Source organism: Thamnophis elegans, chromosome 8 (genome assembly GCF_009769535.1).
Source record: "Thamnophis elegans isolate rThaEle1 chromosome 8, rThaEle1.pri, whole genome shotgun sequence".
NCBI classification, from domain to species: domain Eukaryota; kingdom Metazoa; phylum Chordata; class Lepidosauria; order Squamata; family Colubridae; genus Thamnophis; species Thamnophis elegans.
Window position 1 is genome coordinate 27,185,042 of NC_045548.1, and position 20,794 is coordinate 27,205,835.

The window sequence follows — 20,794 nt, forward strand, 5'->3', positions numbered from 1 at the left end:
ATGCAACTAAGAAAAATAATAAATATTGATAGGCGTACATAGTGCAGATGCTTCTGTGTTTTACTTGGCCAACATGGGTAGTTTGAAATGTATCTAATTAATTTGATCTGGAACATGAAAAGAATGCCTGAGGCAGAATAAATGAATTAATTGCTTCTAATAATAACTGTAAATTGTTTTCTAGGTCATAATTATTTTGATAATCCCCAACAGAACATTTTTGAGAATGATCTGTACCTAGACCTAATTTTATTTTGATTTTATTAGACATTAGAAAGAAGTAGCATCTGACACAATTTTCAGACTCTGTGTTGCTCTGGATAGAGCAAAGTCAAAGAATATTAACTGTCCTTCCAGTCCTCATTGATGCTAATGGGTTTTAAATTGTTTAACTGTAAGCAAAATACTATTGATTACAGTGGTTATTTTATCCTGCTGCAGCCATCTATTTTAATTTTAGGCTCTAGTGCTCACATTACGTATAACATACATACCAGAACTCTAAGCAGACTGGTTGCTTGCTGGCTTCATAATATTTAAAAGAAATCATCTCTCCAGGTTTGTGCATGAGAGAATTTTAAACATACCTTTAATAAGGCATGATAGAATGCCTGTTTTTTTCTAACCTATACACATATTGTTTGGGGAAAAAATAATTAACAAATGTCTTGTAATATTTATCCTATTCCAAGAATTGCTTTTATTGATATAAAGATGGCTGCTCTGGAAGCAGTGTCATATCAAAAAGATTTATGGGGAATTTGATTATCAATCTGTAAGTTTCCTTTCTTCCTGCTTTATTTTGATTGAAGAGTGAAAGGAAGTACTTCATTTATTCAAATAGGTAATGACTGTAGCATACTATATATTAACAGCAACCCATGCTATGCCATTATACTGCTGTAAAGCTGATTGAATCCCAATTGATTGCTGCAAAATGGTTCCTAGGCTACATTCATATAGTACTCTGAACTAACAAACTTGTTTAATGATTAATGAATCAGTCACATGACTCTTTATTATAAATTACAAGGGCCATTTTCCAAAACTCCAAAACGGGTGGCATGCTTAGAAAGGTTGACAAAATAGTGATAGTATATACAACCTTTTAGCTAAGTTTTATGAACGCAACCAACTATATTTTTGGCCCATTTCTCAGATTAGTCAACTAGCCCAGTTGTGTTTCCAAGTTTGCATTCAATAGGAAACCATAGTAACCTAGACTCTGTGAAAAATGGATCCAGTTACTCAGTTCTGACTAAAATTACAAATACTCTTCTGACAACTTAAGCTACAATGGTTCACATTTTAGGGACGTTTAAATATTTTTAATAATTTTTGTGTGTGAAATGGGTGGCTATATAAATGTGATTAATAAAAATTAAATAATGCACCAGCTTCTATTCATTAATTCATTGCAATTTATACTGCAAAGAATTTATGGACAAAACACAGCTAATTTGTTTAAAGTGTAAATTTATGAGTGTTTTTAAAAAATTTCCTTAAATAGCACTTCTTATTTCACAAATGTTAAAAAGTATTCCTTTTAATTAATAAATTAAAATAAAGTTAATTTTATAAAAATTATAATGAGATTGTCCATTGTTCTTTATGAGCTGGAAGACAATAGTAGTAAAATACAAAAATGTCATGTGTATAATTTATTTCAGTGACTATGCTGTTATTCATTCACATTTGCCTTTCATTATTCTAAATTATTCTCATTTTCTATAATTCCACAAGTGAATCTTGATCTATTTTACTAAAAGCACTCCAAGCTTTGAATAGTGCTAATCTAGGAACGACATATGAGTCATGCTAAGCAGCATTCTTAATTATGTAGTAAAAAGTGACTGTAGATTCTAGAACCAAGCTTTAAAGTTTGTATTTTGTTAATATATATTGGTTTATGTAACATCAGTTTGTTGTAAAGAAATGTAATACCATGTATATGAAGTTTTCTGTATTGATATTGTCAATTAACTGACATTAAAGTGCTTAAAGCAGTTTTATTCTTGTAGTCATATTTGTTTGAAATTTCAGGTTTTTTTAGTGTAGTAATTGGCAAACATTGAGAGGAAAAGGAATGAGAATGAGAAAGACATACAAGGAGTATGCTGTAGATTTTGGCTGTTGCCACAATCCACAGCTACATAAAATGAACACACAATGCTCAGGAATTTTTCCCCAGCTTCCTTTTCCAGTGGCAAAACCCTTACATAATAGTAATCCATGTCATTGCAAGGAAATTTCTATCCAAAGTATTTATCAGTCTCTGCGTTTTCATAGAAGTACTGTCCACATGTGCGTTGAGTAATACATTTCAGGCCAGAGAGGGTCTTCTGTGGGTGAAACTGGTTTTCAGTCTGATAAATTGTAAAAATGTATGGCATGGGACAGGAAACAGTAGTGGCAATCAAAATGGCACATCATCAAACTCTAAGATCTTTAGCCAAAGTTCAAAAAAGCAAGAACTAGGCAAGATTATCTAATACAGGCAAACAGGTGATGTATTTTGAAACTTTTTGTTCCAGACGAGCAGGGTATGACATAGCAAAAGAGATCCATGGAGAGCCAATGTGATTAACAAGTTGTTTATATTAGAGAACTAAGTCTGATGTTTCAATTATAGAGGACATTATAACTGGTATTCCAAGTTGGCCCTCAAGCAGGACTAATAAGAATCAGTATAATTTCTTGCTATTATCTGTCCTGGAATTCAAAGCAAGATTGAGATCCAAAAGTACCATTTTGGATTTGCTGTCAGATTTCTGTGACGAAGTAGAAAACCCAATTTACAATTTTTTGGACTTATTTAAACTGTACTAAGATTCTTAATCTGCCTCTGCCTCTACTGTATAATATTATACATTTTAAGCATGCAGAAAATAATCTATATCATGTAATATCTTGTATTATAATGTATAATGTGCTACATATTTATACCTAAGTTCTGGATCTTTCTGTTACATGGATTTAACATACTGTAATCTTGTTCATTTTTTGATATTTCATACAAATCTGATTGTGTAAATAGTTGTTAAATCAGTATGGCATAATTTTTTTCATAGGTTACTCAGGTTACATGTTTTATTCTTCCTATTAACATTGAGCTGTGTGGGCAGTAGCTCATCTTAGTTCATGTTTGTAAGTGAATAGATTATATAACTAGCTGTTCATCTGTTCTTCACATAATGACAAAAAAACCCATGTTCTCAGTAATTTCACAATTTAGATGGCCTTGGAATTAGTTCTTTCTTTCCAACAATGTGTTCCTAAATTATATATATTGAACTACAGCTGCCATGTTCCCCATTCAGAAGAAACAGTGCTGCTACGGGAATTGAATTATAGACATCTATGTCTGGAATGTGCCATATATGAAGAAGGTTGCAACATTTAAAGCAATAAATAATACAAAATCAGGAACTCACAGTTTAACTATTAGAAAAATCAATGATATAGATATATCATTAAATTACAATTTAATTATAAGTAAAGGCAATGATATAAATATATCTTAATTTATATGCTGTAAATGTCTATATAGTACAGCTTAATTTGAGCCATTCAAAATAATGAGGTATCATAATTACTAGAACCTTAAATATTCCCCAACTTTTCTTTTCCCATTCTATCCCGATTTGGAAAACTACAAATGATGTTTATTATACCAATACTTTAATTTAGACTACAATTAAATTGATCCTGCTTTAATGAACTCACAGGATGAATAATAGTTTTGTGATGTTGGAGGTCATGGCAATGTGATTTAAACAAAACTGAATATAGCCCAAAAGTGTTTATCACATATTTTTCTTATAATACTATACAATGATTTGGCATTATTCCTATATCAGGTCAAAGAATTAGATTTAATAGTTTATAAAGTTGATTTTGATGTTTTTTGCTCAGTATCTGCCATTTGTATTGTTGACTTTATGTTGCAGTTTCCATCAAGATGGATTTTTTCTGGCAAACCTCAGTCCATCACAAAAACTCTCTAGTTTTCCACACATGCCCACTTAGAAAAGGCCATGCAGAAACTGTAAATCTTTAAATATGCAATTCAGTTATTCTGACCATATCTATGTAGAGACTGGAAGTCAAGGGGGGGGAAAGAGAGGGAAGAAAGGAAGTCCATTCACCTTGTTGCTGATCTTTCTCCTTCCATATTTCACAGAATTAGAGCTTTCTCTAGAGTGTTAGGTTTTTGCATATTGTGTCTGAAATAAGATACCTTGAGCCTAGTCATTTATGCCTTGAATGAGACCTCTGGCTGATTTGTTTGATAATTTTTAATTTGTTTTCTTGACTGTTCCCTGGTATTCGCAGAAATCCTCTTCAACATTGTGTCCAATATAATAAAGTAAATAAGGACTAAGTTGCTAAGCAATAGATGAAGAGGAATGAAAAGGAAGACTGAGAAAGCCATGATGAGTGGAATTGGCAAGATTCTCAGAAAACAAAAAGCAAAGAAATTTGGATAGATGTGATGAATTCAAGAACGGTTTGCAAGGATAGAAAAATATGCAAAGCTTATAGAGGATAGTGTCTGTATAACCTGTTCTACTTTTGTTTCCATTTTTTTTTCTTTAACGATGCCTTTAATTTCTGGGCTATGTCATACTTTTTGTCTACATTCTGCTAAATGTTGTTTAACCCAATAGGGTTTTCTGTGTGCGTATTGTGTGCGTTGTGTGTTGTAGTTCAGAAATATTTGGAGAGCAGGATTTGTTCCTTACAGCCTTGAGAGATGGAATGCATTCAGGCAACAACATTCAATAATCACTTTAGGCATTTCATTTTGCATGCTATAAATGTGCACATGATGTGTATTGTAGTCTGTGCTGGGTATACGTATCACTGTTATGTGTAGAAACATATGAGCTTTATATCCACATTTATTTCTTCCTATTTTAATTGGAGAAATTAGAAAACTTCTTGGTTTCACTCACAAGATTAGTTACAGAGTTGTATTGAACAAAGCTCCTTGAAAAGGATGGTTTTATTTACTCAACAGAAAAGGGAACTTCCCATTCTTCTTGCAGTCCTTGATCTCCATATAACTTACTCAGGAACATAGAAGGGAACTTTTACCAAAAACAAATATTCCTTTACGTTTTCATTCACATGCATTCTACAAATAAAAGCTTTCTTACATTTCATACAGTTCTGAATATAATCCACAGGTATTCATACTATTTAACCCAGAAACTACATAATGACTATTTTGCAAGACTATTCTTAGCATAGTAGATCATGTTTGAAAAATTGTTGGTAGCAACATTGAATTGTCAGAAACAGTAAACTTATGTAACTGAAAAGACTTGATTCTTGCTGAGTTGCTCTTAAATGCTTTTAAAACCGTCTTCATCTTTAAATAAACTATTGTGTTCCATTTGATTGACTACTCAAAATGCTATTTATTTTACCCTGAAGTACATACTTTTAAAATACTTGGCAATACTTCTTGTCAAAAGCAGGTGTGAGAGATTGAAAAGAATAAAAGGACCACATACTGAACATTAAAGACTGAAATAAATCCTTTTGAGCTGCTTCTAATTTATCTCCTCAGCCATGCTATCAAATGAAATTTTATTCCTCATCTCAATAATATGTGATATATCTAAATTATATTTATCTTGAACTTTAATTATGAATATTTCAAAACTGTAGAATTTGTTGGCTGACTGACATGTTATCTCAACAATCTCCATAGGAACATTTTTACTTCATTACTTTATAGGTAACTCAAGGCAGACAACATACAGTACATAATATTCCTCCTTCCTCCTATTTTCCCCACAATATCAACCCTGTGAGGTGGGTTGGGCTGAGAAAGAGTGATTGGCCTAAAGTCACCGAGCCAACTTTGATGCCTAAGGCAGGACTAGAACTGGTCTCCTGGTTATTAGCCTGGTGCCTTAATCACTATGCCAAACTTACTGTTTTAAATATACAACTGTTCCTTTTTAAAGGATTTTAGAGTTCTCTGAATCTTAACATTGACAAATGCATCAGTGTGACTGTAAATTGAAACATCCCATAGCCAAATAACTCCTTTTTCTATTTTGTGATTTGTTCCATGCATTCCAGTTGCATGGGCTTAGATGAAGAGAGATAGATTCAACCACACACAATAGTACTGATTGTTTTCTTTGAAGTATTGTTACATGAATCCATAATCTACATACTGCTCTTATACATTATTTCCTTAGGAACTACTGTAGTCTTCATTTAGTTTAATAGTTATATGTGACCACTATACAGGTAGTCCTCAACTTATGACCACAATTGGAACTGGAATTTTAGTTGCTAAGCAATGCAATTGTTAAGTCAGTCACACCCAATTTTATAATCTTTTTGCCATGGTTGTTAAGTGAATTGCACGGTCATTAAGCAAATACAGTTTCCGCTATTGATTTTACTTGGATGCTGCAACCATCATAAATACATGCCAGTTGCCAAGCACCCAAATTTTGATCACATGACTGTGGAAATGCTATGAGAAGCAGTTTTAAATTATCATTGTAACTTTGAATGATCATTAAATGAATGATTGTAAGTCAAGGTCTACTTGTACTACCTACCACTGTGCTTCAATGAATACTGCTACAAATTCCAAATATACTACACTATACTACACTATACTATATATATCAGAGAGAGGTATGTATCTTTTAACATATCCAATTGTAGCATGACTTACTAAAGAATTTTCACAGCATCCATATATTTTTTAATTTGGATTCAGAATATTAATTGCATTTAATTTCCATTATAATTAAAGTTGGCTATGATAAATTTAATCACACTGATTTTCATTAGGAATTAACTCAAAATGCCTCAAATGTTTTAATACAATTAGGAAAAATCAAATATGCATATTATTACATCATATTTTTGTTCTCTATTTTTCTAGGAATTTCTTGGTGATCTATCAGTAAAATACATGCATATATTCAGATGACTCTGGGACATTTTTTGCATCAATGATGAAAGGATTATCTGGCAGCCGCAGTCACCATCATGGGGTTTCCTGTGAACCTGTATGTGACTCTCTGATACATCACTCAGATAGGAAGCCATATTTATTAAATCCTATGGACCATCATTCTGCAGATCATACTTACTATACTCAAAGAAACTCTTTTCAAGGAGAATGCATGGCTCCATACAGTGATCAGATTGCTAGCAGCACATTTCCTCGGAGACGTTATAATTCCCACAAAGGACTTAAGGATGAATGTGCTTTGGTGCCACATGGAACAACAAGTAAAGGTAATCGCATCCCTGCCAATCTTTTGGACCAGTTTGAAAGGCAGCTTCCTCTTAATAGAGATGGCTATCATACTTTACAGTACAAAAGGACTGCTGTAGAACATCGTAGTGATAGTCCAGGAAGAATCCGCCACTTGGTGCATTCTGTTCAAAAGCTTTTCACAAAATCTCATTCTCTTGAAGGCCCATCAAAGGGTAGCATCAATGGAGGCAAAGCAAGCCCAGAAGACATGCATAGTATAAGATATGGCAAACGTAGCAAAAGTAAAGATAGAAGATCAGACGGAAAATCCAGGTCGAATGCATCTGGATGGTGGAGCTCAGATGACAACCTAGATAATGATGTTTGCATTTATCATGGACCAACTGGAATGATGACCATGGGAAGATGTCCTGATCGTTCTACTTCTCAGTACTTTATGGAAGCCTACAATACTCTAAATGAACATGCAGTAAAGCCTTCCAGAAGCAATAATGATGTTAAATGTTCTACCTGTGCAAACCTGCCTGTAAATTTGGATGCTCAATTAATGAAAAAAAGCTCTTGGTCCTCTACTCTGACAGTAAGCAGAGCTCGTGAAGTTTATCAAAAAGCCTCTATGAACATGGACCAGACAGTACTGAAATCAGAGACTTGTCAACAGGAACGGTCCTGCCAATATCTTCAGGTATAGTATATGTCATTTATTTGATTGCTTGTACGGCTCTTGGTTCTATGTATATTTTTTCACATCGAGATGAGATTGCAAATGAAAAGATGCAAGTGGGAGTTAATCTAAACACAAATTATGAATAAATCTGCATTTTGGTTGCTAAGAAGGAGTGTTTCGAATGAATTCCTACAGTGAGGAACTGGTTCACTTTCTTAATATGTGAAAAGAACAAGAGCTCCTTGAATAATTGTGGGGGATTAAAAAGGCACTCTAGGCACACACAACAGCACAGCAGGGTCACCAGGAGCTAGAGGTAGTAAAGCTTTCATTTTGCATTACAATCTCAATGGACTGATATTCCCAGGACAGAGATTTGTTGGTTTCTGTAATCTCGAGATTTGCCTTCATGTTATTTTGGTGATGAAAACATGAGACCCTTTAAACACTTAGTAATGCCACAGCGTTTTGTATACTATGAACCAACCTACAGTCAGTTTTTGTCACATACAAAACATCTGAACAGCCTTTAGGAAATAATTATATGAAGTGACCAGGTTGGTGTTCCCGGCTGTTATTCCTTTAAAATAAATAGCTAGCACTCACTGGAAAAAATGCAAAGTTGAAAGACTGAAATTATTGAATGTTCTGATTATACTCTTTGGGAGTACATCAGTGACTCCCGCACAAGCTGTTTGCAGTTAATAAAGCGTCACTATTTTTCACCAGTATTGTATCTTTAAATGTCAAGAATCAGATGTCTGCTCTTGGAGCTATCATACTGCCGGTTAATTTTTGTAGCAAGAACGTGGATCAGAAAATTAACACAGTTTCAGCTGTAAAAGATCTGTGGATTATTTTTTATGCATTTTCTTTTAAAATGGATATGGCACACTTAACTGTGCATGGACAGTGGAGTAATGTCAAACAAAGAAGAGAGAACTATGAGGAAAAAAGAGGTTTGATCAATAAATATTTTGTTGTTGTTGGGTAGGATTGTGGGGAGTGAATCATTGCTCTGTTTTTTTTATCTGCTGTTTAGTTTTATTTCAAAATGTTGTGTGCTCCATAGTTAGTTCTTGCTTAGGCAGCTTGCAATCATAATTTTGCATTTGCATCTTCATGTTCTATTGTCCTGCTGACTTATAGTGTTATAGTTCAGATGACCTAGAAATGAACCAGAGTACCAGGTTTTAAGGGATTATTTTTGAATACAAAAATATTTGTATGTACCTTAAGGTGCATTCAAAAATATAAAACAGCCTGATGTATGTCCTGCATGAATGTTTATCTCTGCATATTCTTATGTTCTTGGAGGACTGTTAGCATCATAAAGTGAGGAATGAAGAGGATTCAGTTGATCATATCAAAATAATGATACTGTTATGTTGTGTGTCAGGCCAGAAAAAAAATAGCTTTACCTTCAGAGACTTGTCAGTTACACAGCTCATGACCTAAAGTATGACTGTATATAAGTGTGTGTGTGTGTGTGTGTGTGTGTGTGTGTGTGTGTGTTTGTGTGACTGTGCACAGATGGATTCAGACAGATAGACAGACAAGACAGAGAGATATTTTCTTTTTGCATAGGCTCTTTTGCAAGGGCGGATAATATAAATCATAGAATTGTATCTCACTGAAATAAAATTAATATGCAAGTTTGTATATTTAGGAATGAGTTCCACTTAATTTAATAGAGCTTAACATATCTGAGGGCTTATGTACAGTATATGCCTGTACTGTTAGAGGGCATTTCCTACTCTTCTTCACTTAATATATAAAATTCATCCTAAATGTATACTGAATGTGTATTTAATTGTTCTTACTTTTTGCTATGCAACCTAAGATTTTAGCTGACATTTATTTGGAAAGAAGTAAGAAATTTCATTATTTTGAGATGGTTAATAAAATATAATGGATACAAGGAAGATACAAGGGTCCAAGATGAGTACTTTAGATATTGTTTAACTCTATTATTGAAGTAAAATTAAAAGTTAAAACAGTAATATAGGAGCATAAGATTTTGGAAAGTTCTTTAACAAACAACTCTATAATTATAAACCATACATATTTGCAAAATCATGTCTGTTATCCCTCGAAGAAACCATGTTCACTAATGTTTATATACAACAAAACAAATGTGTTAAGCAAAGAGAGCTGTTGGGTTTTTTTAAAAATTAATTTCCCTGAAGGGCAAAACTTTCAAATAGGTAATTTTCAAGTAAGGGAAATTCTCAGGTTTACTAATGACACTGATCAAAGATTGTCATCCTATTCTGATTATAAATATAATGATTTTGGGTACATCCAATTCCTTTACATTATTTTTGCAGTTTAGAATATGAAAGCTCTATACAATGAAATACATACATTTCCATAACTGCGGTTATCGGAATAGCAAATAAATATTCAGAGAAAATGAAGAAAGTATATCAAAACAAAAGGAGCATGTTTTTTCTGCGTTTCTATAGTTTCTGCATTTGCTGCTTTATTTAAGCTTCTCAAGTTTATAGGAGACCAATCTAGCTGTAATCAGTGAATGTGAATATTAGAATTAACTATGATCATTAGATAATTTTTCATCCTTATTAATCTACTGTGACTCTGGAAGCATGAAATATAGATCCCAACTGACAATCAGGCCTCTCAGCAGTGTTACTGACTAGCATGTCTATTATTGTCATCTGTCTGTGTCAGATGGAGATAACTTCTAGACATTCTAGAAGTTGTGTTTGAAGATTTTTTTAAAAGTTAACATTAATCTTGATAATTCAATCTTGTTTTTCATTCTGTTTACATCTATATATTTTAATTGGTTGAAATTACTGAGAAAATTGGTAATTGACATGATATTATATCGATGATGTCCATTCACCTCTATTTTCATATAATCCAGGCAGGACAATGCAATAATACTTTTGAGTAACGAAGTAGAGGGGGGATTGCATCTAACCACAGTGGAAATGCTATTAATAGATGTTTTATTTTATAGAAGTGATCTTTTGTTTCTCAATGTCATCATAATTTCACTTTAGATCAGATTAACATAATTTTACATTCAGTTTTGATTTGAATGGTATTTATAAAGCCAGATAGTTTTCACAGTTTTTGTAGTCTTGATCATAAGAAAATCCCTACTGTACTTTAATTAGGTTAGGATGATTTAAATTTCTATGTTCCATCTAGAATTAGTTTTAAAAAATCCAAATTCACATTTATGGAATGGAGGACTTCAGTGTTTGGTTTCAGCTGAATTAGGCAGCTCAATGTTGAGAAGGCGATGAAGTGGGAACTGCACTGGGTTTTTATTATCATAAATTCTTATCTTGCTTATCATAAATTCTGAGTATTTTCTTTTATTATTTTTATTATTATTTTGTGTAAATATGGCAGTTTTCTTTTATTATTTTTATTATTATTTTGTGTAAATATGGCAGTTTGATTCTCCTAAAGCATCCTCATTCATTGTCATTGAACAAAAGTGGTTAGTTTGAGCTGTGCTAGTGGCAACAATGATACATGCTGCAAATAGAGAATTATATTATTTTAAAACCAAAATGTAACATTCTAGCCCCCCCAAATCTTTGAGATATGAAAATCTTTAAATAGTATCCATATCTAATTAAACTTGGGAAACAAGAATATAATCTAATTATATTAACCTAATGTACTACTAACTTCCAAGTTCAGAGTAGATCACATGAGAAATGGAAACAAAATGTGAGATTGCTGTTAATGACATGAATCATATCTTTTTTTTTTTTTACTAATTGCTTCAGTTGTATCATTCAAAACCTTAAATAACTATTTGGAAGAGAATAGAACAATACTTCAACAGAATAGAGGTAGTCCTTGCTTAATAACCACAGTTAGGACTGGCAACTCTGTCACTGAGCAATGCAATCATTAAGCAAAACTTCATGTGACCACAAACAAACATATAACTTCACTCCTGCTGAGATTATTAAGCCAGTCACAGGATGTTAAATGAGACATTATGTGACTGTGACATTAATTTTTTCTGCCCCGTCCCCATTTACTCTGCTTATTGGAAGTTATGGAGCACACAAAGGATAATCATGTGCCTGCATGACTCTGCAATAGTCATAAACATCTCCAGTTGTGGTTACCCAAATCCTGATCTTGGACCTGCAGAGAGACTGTAATAACGAGTTAGTGCCACTATAACTATGATTGCTAAACAGGGCAGTCATTAAGCTGAATTACAAGTAGAGTAGAATAGAGAAAAGCTGATCCCCATCTCTTTTGATAACAAAAGCTAGAGTCAAAATGACTGACCTCCAACTTAAAATTAGCAGAGGCTGGTGACATTTTATCAACAAAATGTACTAGTTATAGCAATAATAGTTTGAAATTACTGCCTTGGCTTTTGAAATCTTACTGTATATACTCGAGTATAAGCCTAGTTTTTCAGCCCACTTTTTGGGCTGAAAAAAGCCGCCTCGGCTTATACTCGAGTCAGTGAAAAATTTGCCCGAAATGGAGGAGAAAAAGGGGCGGGGCCATGCCGCTGGGTGACACTCGTGAATGGCCCAGTGCCCCTGTGAGTTTCCCCTCCCTCTGTGTCAGTTTGCCGCGCAGCGCGCACCGCACCATCCCCCCTCCTCACGTTCTAATGTAATGCAGGGCTGTCTTACGATTCCCCTTCCTCCCCCTCCTGCCGCTCTGCAACGATGTCCCACCTCCTCCTTGTTATGGCAAGCAGCCACATAGCGATGTCCCACCTCCTCTGGTACAGTGATCCAATGATAGGAATCACTGTGCCGTGTGTCATAGGAGGCGGGACATCGCTCCCGCGGCTGCACGGGACATCATCATCACAGCGGGACATCATCATCATGAGGTGAGTGAAGTATTTCATTGAATACACCGCTAGTTTACTGTTTTTCTTTGAAATAAATATTCAAAAACATTATTGGTATCTATTTTTTTTTTTGAAATTTACCGGTAGCTGCTGCATTTCCCACCCTAGGCTTATACTCGAGTCAATAACTTTTCCAGTTTTTTGTGGTAAAATTAGGTGCCTCGGCTTATATTCGGGTCGGCCTATACTCGAGTATATACGGTATTTATGACTTGTTGTTTTTAAATAAGAGACAATAAAAAGAGGTTTGATCAATAAAATATTTTGTAGTTGGGTGGGGGATTGTGGGGAGTGAATCATTGCTCTGTTCTTTTTATCTGCTGTTTGGTTTTATTTCAAAATATGGTATACTCTATAGTTAGTTCTAGCTGTTTTTAGCCTGATAGGTAGCTTGCAATCATAATTTTATACATGCATCTCCATGTACATGTAAAGGATTGGTTATCAGTCATTTTACTTTATTTTTATTTAATCAATTGAGCAGAAATTAGCTTTTAGACACTATCTGTTTAAAAACAAATAATGTAAAAATGGAAACAGTCTAATTCATAGCAAAACTTTTATAATTCAACAAAGTTGAAGGAAAGGATATCTTTAATTGACAATGAAAACTTATCAAAATTCATGCTAGTAATTTATTTTTATTTTGCTGAGGAATTTCCAGTTCCATGGTGCCACAACAAAAAGAGTCCTGGGTCTGATCACCCACTGCTTAATTTCATATTTGGAAGAGGGTAGTGCTGGAAAGTAGCTTTTAATCAAGATGGACTTCATTCTAGCAGCAAGTCAAGCATTATGCATAAACATAAATGCTCAGGAAACACACCGAGGCCTGCAAAGCACCCACACCAAGCCTTTAAATCAGTGTTTCACACTAGGTGGAAATTCTGGGAATTAAAGTTCATACATATTAAAGTTGCCAAGTTTGAAAAACACTGCACTTTGATCCCTGGCCTGAGGAGGTTTTTATATAGCCCTAGTAGTCAATGACCAATGCAGCTGTACATATTTTGGCAAGAATGATCCCAAATGGCACCCTAATTAGTAACAATAGCAGCTGTGTTTTGTACTAATGGGAAGATTTGGTAAATCAAATATGTCCACCTCCCCATATGAGGTGAAGAAACAAGCAGAAGGTAAAAAGAAGTATGCAGTGAAGGAAACTTAACATTCAAAAGATGCCAAACCATCCCAGAAGTTGACAGAATATATATGTGTCAAAGGCTCTCATTTAATTATATTTATAACTTTTAATCAGGAACTTAACATGTAGCATGATTTCTTTATATTTGTGTAATAGGCATTAATTCTTTCCTGCGATAATATGAATCAGTGCATATTACTAACACAAAGGATGAATTAAATATGTAGTGTTTTCTGTAATGTTTGTGTAAAATGAAATATATATATATATATATATATATAGATATAGATATAGATATAGATATAGATATAGATAGATATAGATATAGATATAGATATAGATATAGATATAGATATGATATATGAACATTATATCCAGGCAAGAAAGAATCTTAATAGTTGGGTTATATTAGATTATAAAAAGGGGTTACAATAAGAAGTGGAAGTGAGAGTAAAACCCTCTGAAAGTTTCTCCTAGCTATATAAAATGGTTCCACCACAAAACCGCGGACGACAAAATCGCGGTCGACGAAAGCGTGCATTTGACGTCATCACAGCGCGACGAAAACATCGCGCTGTGATCGAAAAATGTAAAAATAAAGCGAAAACCTTACCCTAACCCCCCCCAAACCTAACCCTAACCCTAACCCTAAACCTAACCCTTAACCTAACCCTAAATGTAACCCTAAACCTAACCGTTAACGTAACGCTAACCCTTAACCTAACGCTAAACGTAACCCTAACGCTCTAAACCTAACCCTAACCCTTAAACTAACCCTAACCCTAACCTTTACCTTTATGTGAATCGGCTTGCTTTAATTTTATTTTTATTTCAATTTTTAATTTTTTTCGTCGCGCTGTGATGACGTCAAATGCGCGCTTTCGTCGATCGCGCTTTTGTGGACCGCGGTTTTGACGGGTCATGATATAAAATGTCAAAATTATGAAGAAGACATTTAAACAGTTTCAAAAAATTGAATATCACAAAAAGAGTGATAGGCTTTCAAAATCTACATAATTTTTCATCTGGCTAAATCTTAAGGAATTTTGAAAAACCTTATTGGGGTGGGGGGGAGTGACCCATAAACAATGGAATTGATTTTGTAGCCAGAGCATGGAAGGAACTTTTTTCAAGAATTTGTAACTTGTGTTGAAAATTTTACAAGAGTTAGTTTTCCTAGGGTTTTTTTTTTTTTTTTTTTTTTTTTTTGGTTCCCAAGGTTGGAGTTCCCAAGCTATTAGTTGGAGAAACAGTGTTTCTCAACTTTCACAACTATAAGAGGTATGAAGTTTAACTCACTAGGGAATTTTGGAAGTTGCTAAATAGGAAACCAATTAAAACAGTTTTAAGAATTAATTTGTATGTTCCAAAGGTTAACATTGCAACAGAATATATCAATTTCAGTGTAACACATAAGAGAAAAATCTACAGCTCAATCTGCTTTAGAGAAAACAAGTGTTTCTTATAAATGTGGGAATATGATATAAGAATATAGATTCAGTTTTCTTTCAGTACCTCCACCTGAGAAAGAATTTTGTTAGAATCAATAAAAAACCACAAGAATTGCTGGCCAGATAGGAACTGCGTGACCAGATTGAATGAAGCAAGGCAAGACAAAGCGTCTATACAAATCATGTACAGACAGTACACAATTTGTAATTGTAGCCTATAAAGTGTTTGGATACCCCTTATGAAATAATGAGAATTAATTTATTTGTGCCATATACCCCTTTGAGGACCTAGTTAAATCCCCAGGGCCCCTTCAGAACAATCTGTAAATACATAAGACAAAATAAAACAAAACAAGTCAATTGTATCACAAAGAACTATTATGATCAAATACGGTTATCAAATATTAAAAAATAACAAAGAAGTGATCTATTATATAAAAGCAAAATACCACTCACATATTATCATGAAATCTCCAGAACTGTAAAGCCTACAAACTTGAAATTTGGCACGTATGTTCCTCTTGGCTTCTAGGTGCTTGCTAAGAAAAGATTTTTTGAAATATATATTAATACACTCTGATGCTAAGGAGTTAGACATTCTACTCCCCATCCCCACCTGAAAAGAACTCAGTTCCAACTGCCAGTTGCCTCACATTCCATTATCTTAGTTCAAACTGGTAGATGTTCCACTCCTTCATTCAGGAGCAGTCTGGGGCTCCTTACAGTACTAAATGTTGGTACCTCATGAAATGTCTACGCCTTCCATCTATGGAACTGCTTTTGGACTCAAGGCGGCAGAAGCAATATTCCCTTATGTGCTTCAATCACCGACCACCACTGAGCCAACAGATTGTTGCATAGCCCAATCACATAGTTTTGTTGCGAAGTATAGGTATCCAGCTAGTGTAATAATAGATGTGAAAATATTTTCTTTTTTAAATTCATGGAACCTCTAATAACTATCCATGAACCATATAACTTTCACACTTTGGGAAGATACATTTGATCTAGTGGTTGAGGCACCAGGCTAGAATGTAGAAGATCGTGATTTCTAGTGCCATGTTAGCCATAAAAGCCAGTTGGGTCACTCACTCTAAGCTCAACCCACCTCATAGGGTTTTGTTGGGAAAATAGAGGAAGGTGTGTTGGATATGTTCGCCACCTTGAGGTATTTATAAAAATAATAAAGACAGTATCAAAACAAAATATTAGATAAGAATTAGATTTCAATTCTGACATGACCTTCCTTTCAACTTCCCAATTCCTCCCTTTCTAGTTGACACTATACTGTTGGTACTGGACTTCGACCCTTTCCATTTCACATTCTTTCCCTTAAAAAGGCAACTGTAAAGACCAACTCTGGTTTAAAATTCTTTGAGTAACAGGTTTCATTTACTGTATGCAGTCATTGCACATACAGAATACTTAAAGCCATGCAAGTGAGATAGAACAGTAAAGAAATGAAGATCAAATCAGATTGTTTATATACTGGTAGAGTTTATTTTATTTTTTTTATCCCACCTGTACAGGTAGTTCTTGATTTATGACCACAATGGAGCCCAACATTTCTGTTGCTAAGTAAGATATTTGTTAAGTGAGTTTTGTCCTATTTTACGACCTTTATTGCCACAGTTCTTAAGTGAATCACTGCTATTGTTAAGTTGGTAATATGGCTGTTAAGTGAATCTGGCTTCCCCATTGATTTTGCTTGTCAAAAGTTGCAAAAGGTCTTGGGGAACAGCAACAGTCATACATATGAATTAGTTGCCAAGCATCTGAATTTTGATCACATGGTCATGGGGATGGTGCAAAGGTTGTAAGTGTGAAAAATGGTCATGTCATTTTTTTCAATGCCGTTGTAACTTTGAACAGTCACTAAATGAACTGCTGTAAGTTCGAGGACTATCTGTATGATTTTATAAATAACTCAAGGCAGTGACTATATCTAATACTTCTTCCTCTTCCTATTTGCCCCACAACAACGACCCTGGAAAGAGATCTGGGCTAGGAGAAAGTGAGTGGTTTTGACTGCATTGATGGTTGAGAGGCAGCTTCATATAACAGGATGGTGTGAAGCAGCAGCTGTGGTATTCTTGTCATCTGAAGATTAAATTGTTATTTTCTATGTATTATTTGCCTGTGGGCCTAAACTAGATTGTCTCTAAACTAAAGAAATATTTTACTTAGCAACATAAATTTTGGGCTCAATCATGGTCGTAACTCAAGGACGACCTGTATGTTCCTTAGATGTTTTGGTGTTCAATATAGCCTTGTATCTGTAATTCTTGTTATTTTTATCTCTTCTTAAAACCTATGTAATAGCTATGTATCTATAAGATTTTATGTAGTTATATACATACTATACACATAAATACATATATACATACATAAACACTCCAGAAGATATGTTTAAGCGTGACCCATCAAAACCGCGCTCAACTAAGCCGCGCCCAATTAAACCGTGTCGCTGATGTCATCAACAGGGCGACAACAGCCAGCATGGAGAAAGAAGGGTGCTTTAAATAGCGCTTTGAAAGCAAGCCGATTCAACTTAAGGTAAGGGTTAGGTTTAGGGTTAGGTTTAGGGTTAGGTTAAGGGTTAGGGTTAGGGTTAGGGTTAGGTTAAGGGTTAGGTTTAGGGTTAGGTTAAGGGTTAGGTTTAGGGTTAGGTTTAGGATTAGGTTTAGGGGGGTTAGGTTTAGGTGTTAATTTTAGGTTTAGCGTTTACAGCGTGCTTCTGTCTCCGCGCTGTTGTCGCCCTGTTGATGACGTCAGCTACGCGGTTTCGTCGAGCGCGGTTTAGTCGAACGCGGTTTTGTGGTGGAACCATGTTTAAGATATAGAAGGATCGTGACAGACTTGAACATTGGACTCTATCTAACAAAATTAAATTCAATGGTGAAAAAAGTAAGGTTCTACATGTAGACAAGAAAACAAAATGCACATGTACAGTATAGATGGTACCTTGCTCAATAGTAGTAGCTGTGAGAGGGATCTTCCATAAGATGACCAGACATCCCGCTTTTCGCGGGACAGTCCCGATTTTTTAAAATTTGTCCCGTATCCTGCGGCATGTTCAAAAAGTCCTGATTTTCCAGTGCTTGGTCCCGGGCCAAGCGGCTCAGCCGTTGGAAGTTGGGGGGGTTGCCCGCTTCTCTTGGGTGCCGCTTTCCCTGCAGCCATGCCGTGCAAACCGCCGTTAGCAACCTGCTTCGGGTGAGCCGAGGGGAGGCAGGAAGGGATCCGGTTGGGAGAGGCTGGCGATGGGGGTGGCTTTTGAAAGGGTTGGGGGGCGTTGGGGGAAGGCAATCGGGGAAGGCTGCTTTGCAACCGCCAGCGAAGTCCCGTCTAAACTTCTTGGTTCACCCTCCCAGCCCAGAGCAGACCGTTCTCGGGAAACCCAGGTACTTCCTCCCTCCCTACCTTCTCTTCCCTTCCTCCCTTTCCTCTTCCTCCCTTTCACCTTCCTCCCCTCTTTCCTTCCCTCCCATTTTCCTTCCTTCCTTCTCCTCCCCTCCCTCCAGCCCAGAGGAAAGCAGCTGCTTCTGGAACTTCTTGAGAAGTTTCCTTGCCTGCTTTTCTCCTTCTCAAATGCCTTCCGATGATTGGCCAAGCTCTCCTCCCCGGAGTCTCTTTCTTCTGCCTGGGAATGGAATGGGGGGGGGGTGTTATTGATTACTTTTGCCACCCGGTGCTGCGGCTGAAGTGAAGCCGCCAAGCTTCCACCGGCACCCCACCCATGGCAGCAGCGCTTCCCCCTCCACTCGGAGCACCTGAGCTGGGCACCGCATTACCCCTGCCCCCTGCTCCTCCGCTGTACTTTTGAGGAGCCATGAGGTCGCGGGAGCCAGTAGGAAGGCGGCGGAGGGGGCAGGAGCAGGAAACAAAAGGCCCCATGGCTTCTCAAAAGCACGGCAGAGGAGGAGGCAGGCGGTGACAGGGGTAATGCGGTGCCCAGCTCAGGTGCTCCGAGCGGAGACGGAGGCAGCACCACTGCTGCCACGGGCGGGGCACCAGTGGGAGCTTTGGCAGCTTCACCTCAGCCGCAGCACCAGCAGCAAAATTTTAAATCAAGAACACCCCCCCCCCCGCATCAATGGTGTCCAGCTTAACCAATTTTAAAATCTGGTCACGTTAATCTTCCAGTCCTAGTGGACAACCATTTATATATGAGCCAGCAGTGTGCAGCAGCTACCAAAAAGGCCAACACAGTTCTAGGCTGTATAAAGAGAGGGATAGAATCAAGATCACATGAAGTGTTAATGCCACTTTATAATGCCTTGGTAAGGCCGCACTTGGAATACTGCATTCAGTTTTGGTCACCACGATGTAAAAAAGATGTTGAGACTCTAGAAAGAGTCCAGAGAAGAGCAACAAAGATGATTAGGGGACTGGAGGCTAAAATATATGAAGAATGGTTGCAGGAACTGGATATGTCTAGTTTAATGAAAAGAAGGACTAGGGGAGACATGATAGCAGTGTTCCAATATCTCAGGAGTTGCCACAAAGAAGAGGGAGTCAATATATTCTCCAAACCACCTGAGGGTAGGATAAGAAACAATGGTTGAAACTAATCAAGGAGAGAAGTAATTTAGAACTAAGGAGAAATTTCCTGACGATTAGAACAATTAATCAGTGGAACAACTTGCCTATAGAAGTTGTAAATGCTCCAACACTGGAAGTTTTTAAGAAGATATTGAATAACCATTTGTCTGAAGTGGTGTAGGTTTCCTGCCTAAGCAGAGGGTTGGACTAGAAGACCTCCAAAGTCCCTTCCAACTCTGTTATTCTATTCTATTCCTCTACACCACACACACACACACACACACACACACACACATATACACACCGATTAGGGTAAGTATATTCCAATTTGATTGTTTCTTCTGAATACAGGTAGTTCTTGACTTACAACCACAATTTTCCATTTTATCACCTTTCTTGCTACAGCTTTTAAGTGAATCACTGCAGTTGTTAAGTTAGTAACACAATTTTAAGTGTCTCTGGCTGTACGCACTGACTTTGCTTGTCAAATGGTGGCAAAAGGGAGTAACATGATCCAGGGCACGGCAACTATCATAAATATGAATCATTTGCCAAGCATCCAAATTTTGATCAAGTGACCATGTGATGCTGCAAGGTTGTAAGCGTGAAAAACACATCATGTCACTTTTTTCAATGCCATTGTAACTTTGAACGGTCACTCAATGAATTGTAGTAAGTGAATTCTGATTTACACATCTTTTAATTTAAAATATAATGGGAAATTTAGTGACTTAGACTCAGAGTCAAATTATGTGAATTAGACTCAGATTCAGATTTGGGAAAGGATTTAATGTACACTTAAATAAGAGAGATGGAAATTAAATATGTAGCTTCCCAA

The 20,794-nt window shown here is 36.0% G+C and overlaps 1 protein-coding gene across 2 annotated transcripts in view; it reads left to right on the forward strand.

Annotated features, from left to right (window-relative positions):
• Positions 1 to 6,995: 6,995 nt before the first annotated feature.
• The window catches only part of DLGAP1 (DLG associated protein 1), a 211,405-nt gene continuing 197,606 nt past the window's right edge, over positions 6,996 to 20,794 (forward strand). For both annotated transcript variants that reach the window (XM_032222208.1, XM_032222209.1), the window contains exon 1: positions 6,996 to 7,952. In XM_032222208.1, the coding sequence (XP_032078099.1) occupies positions 6,996 to 7,952 (957 nt within the window). The remainder of the gene's footprint in view (positions 7,953 to 20,794) is intronic.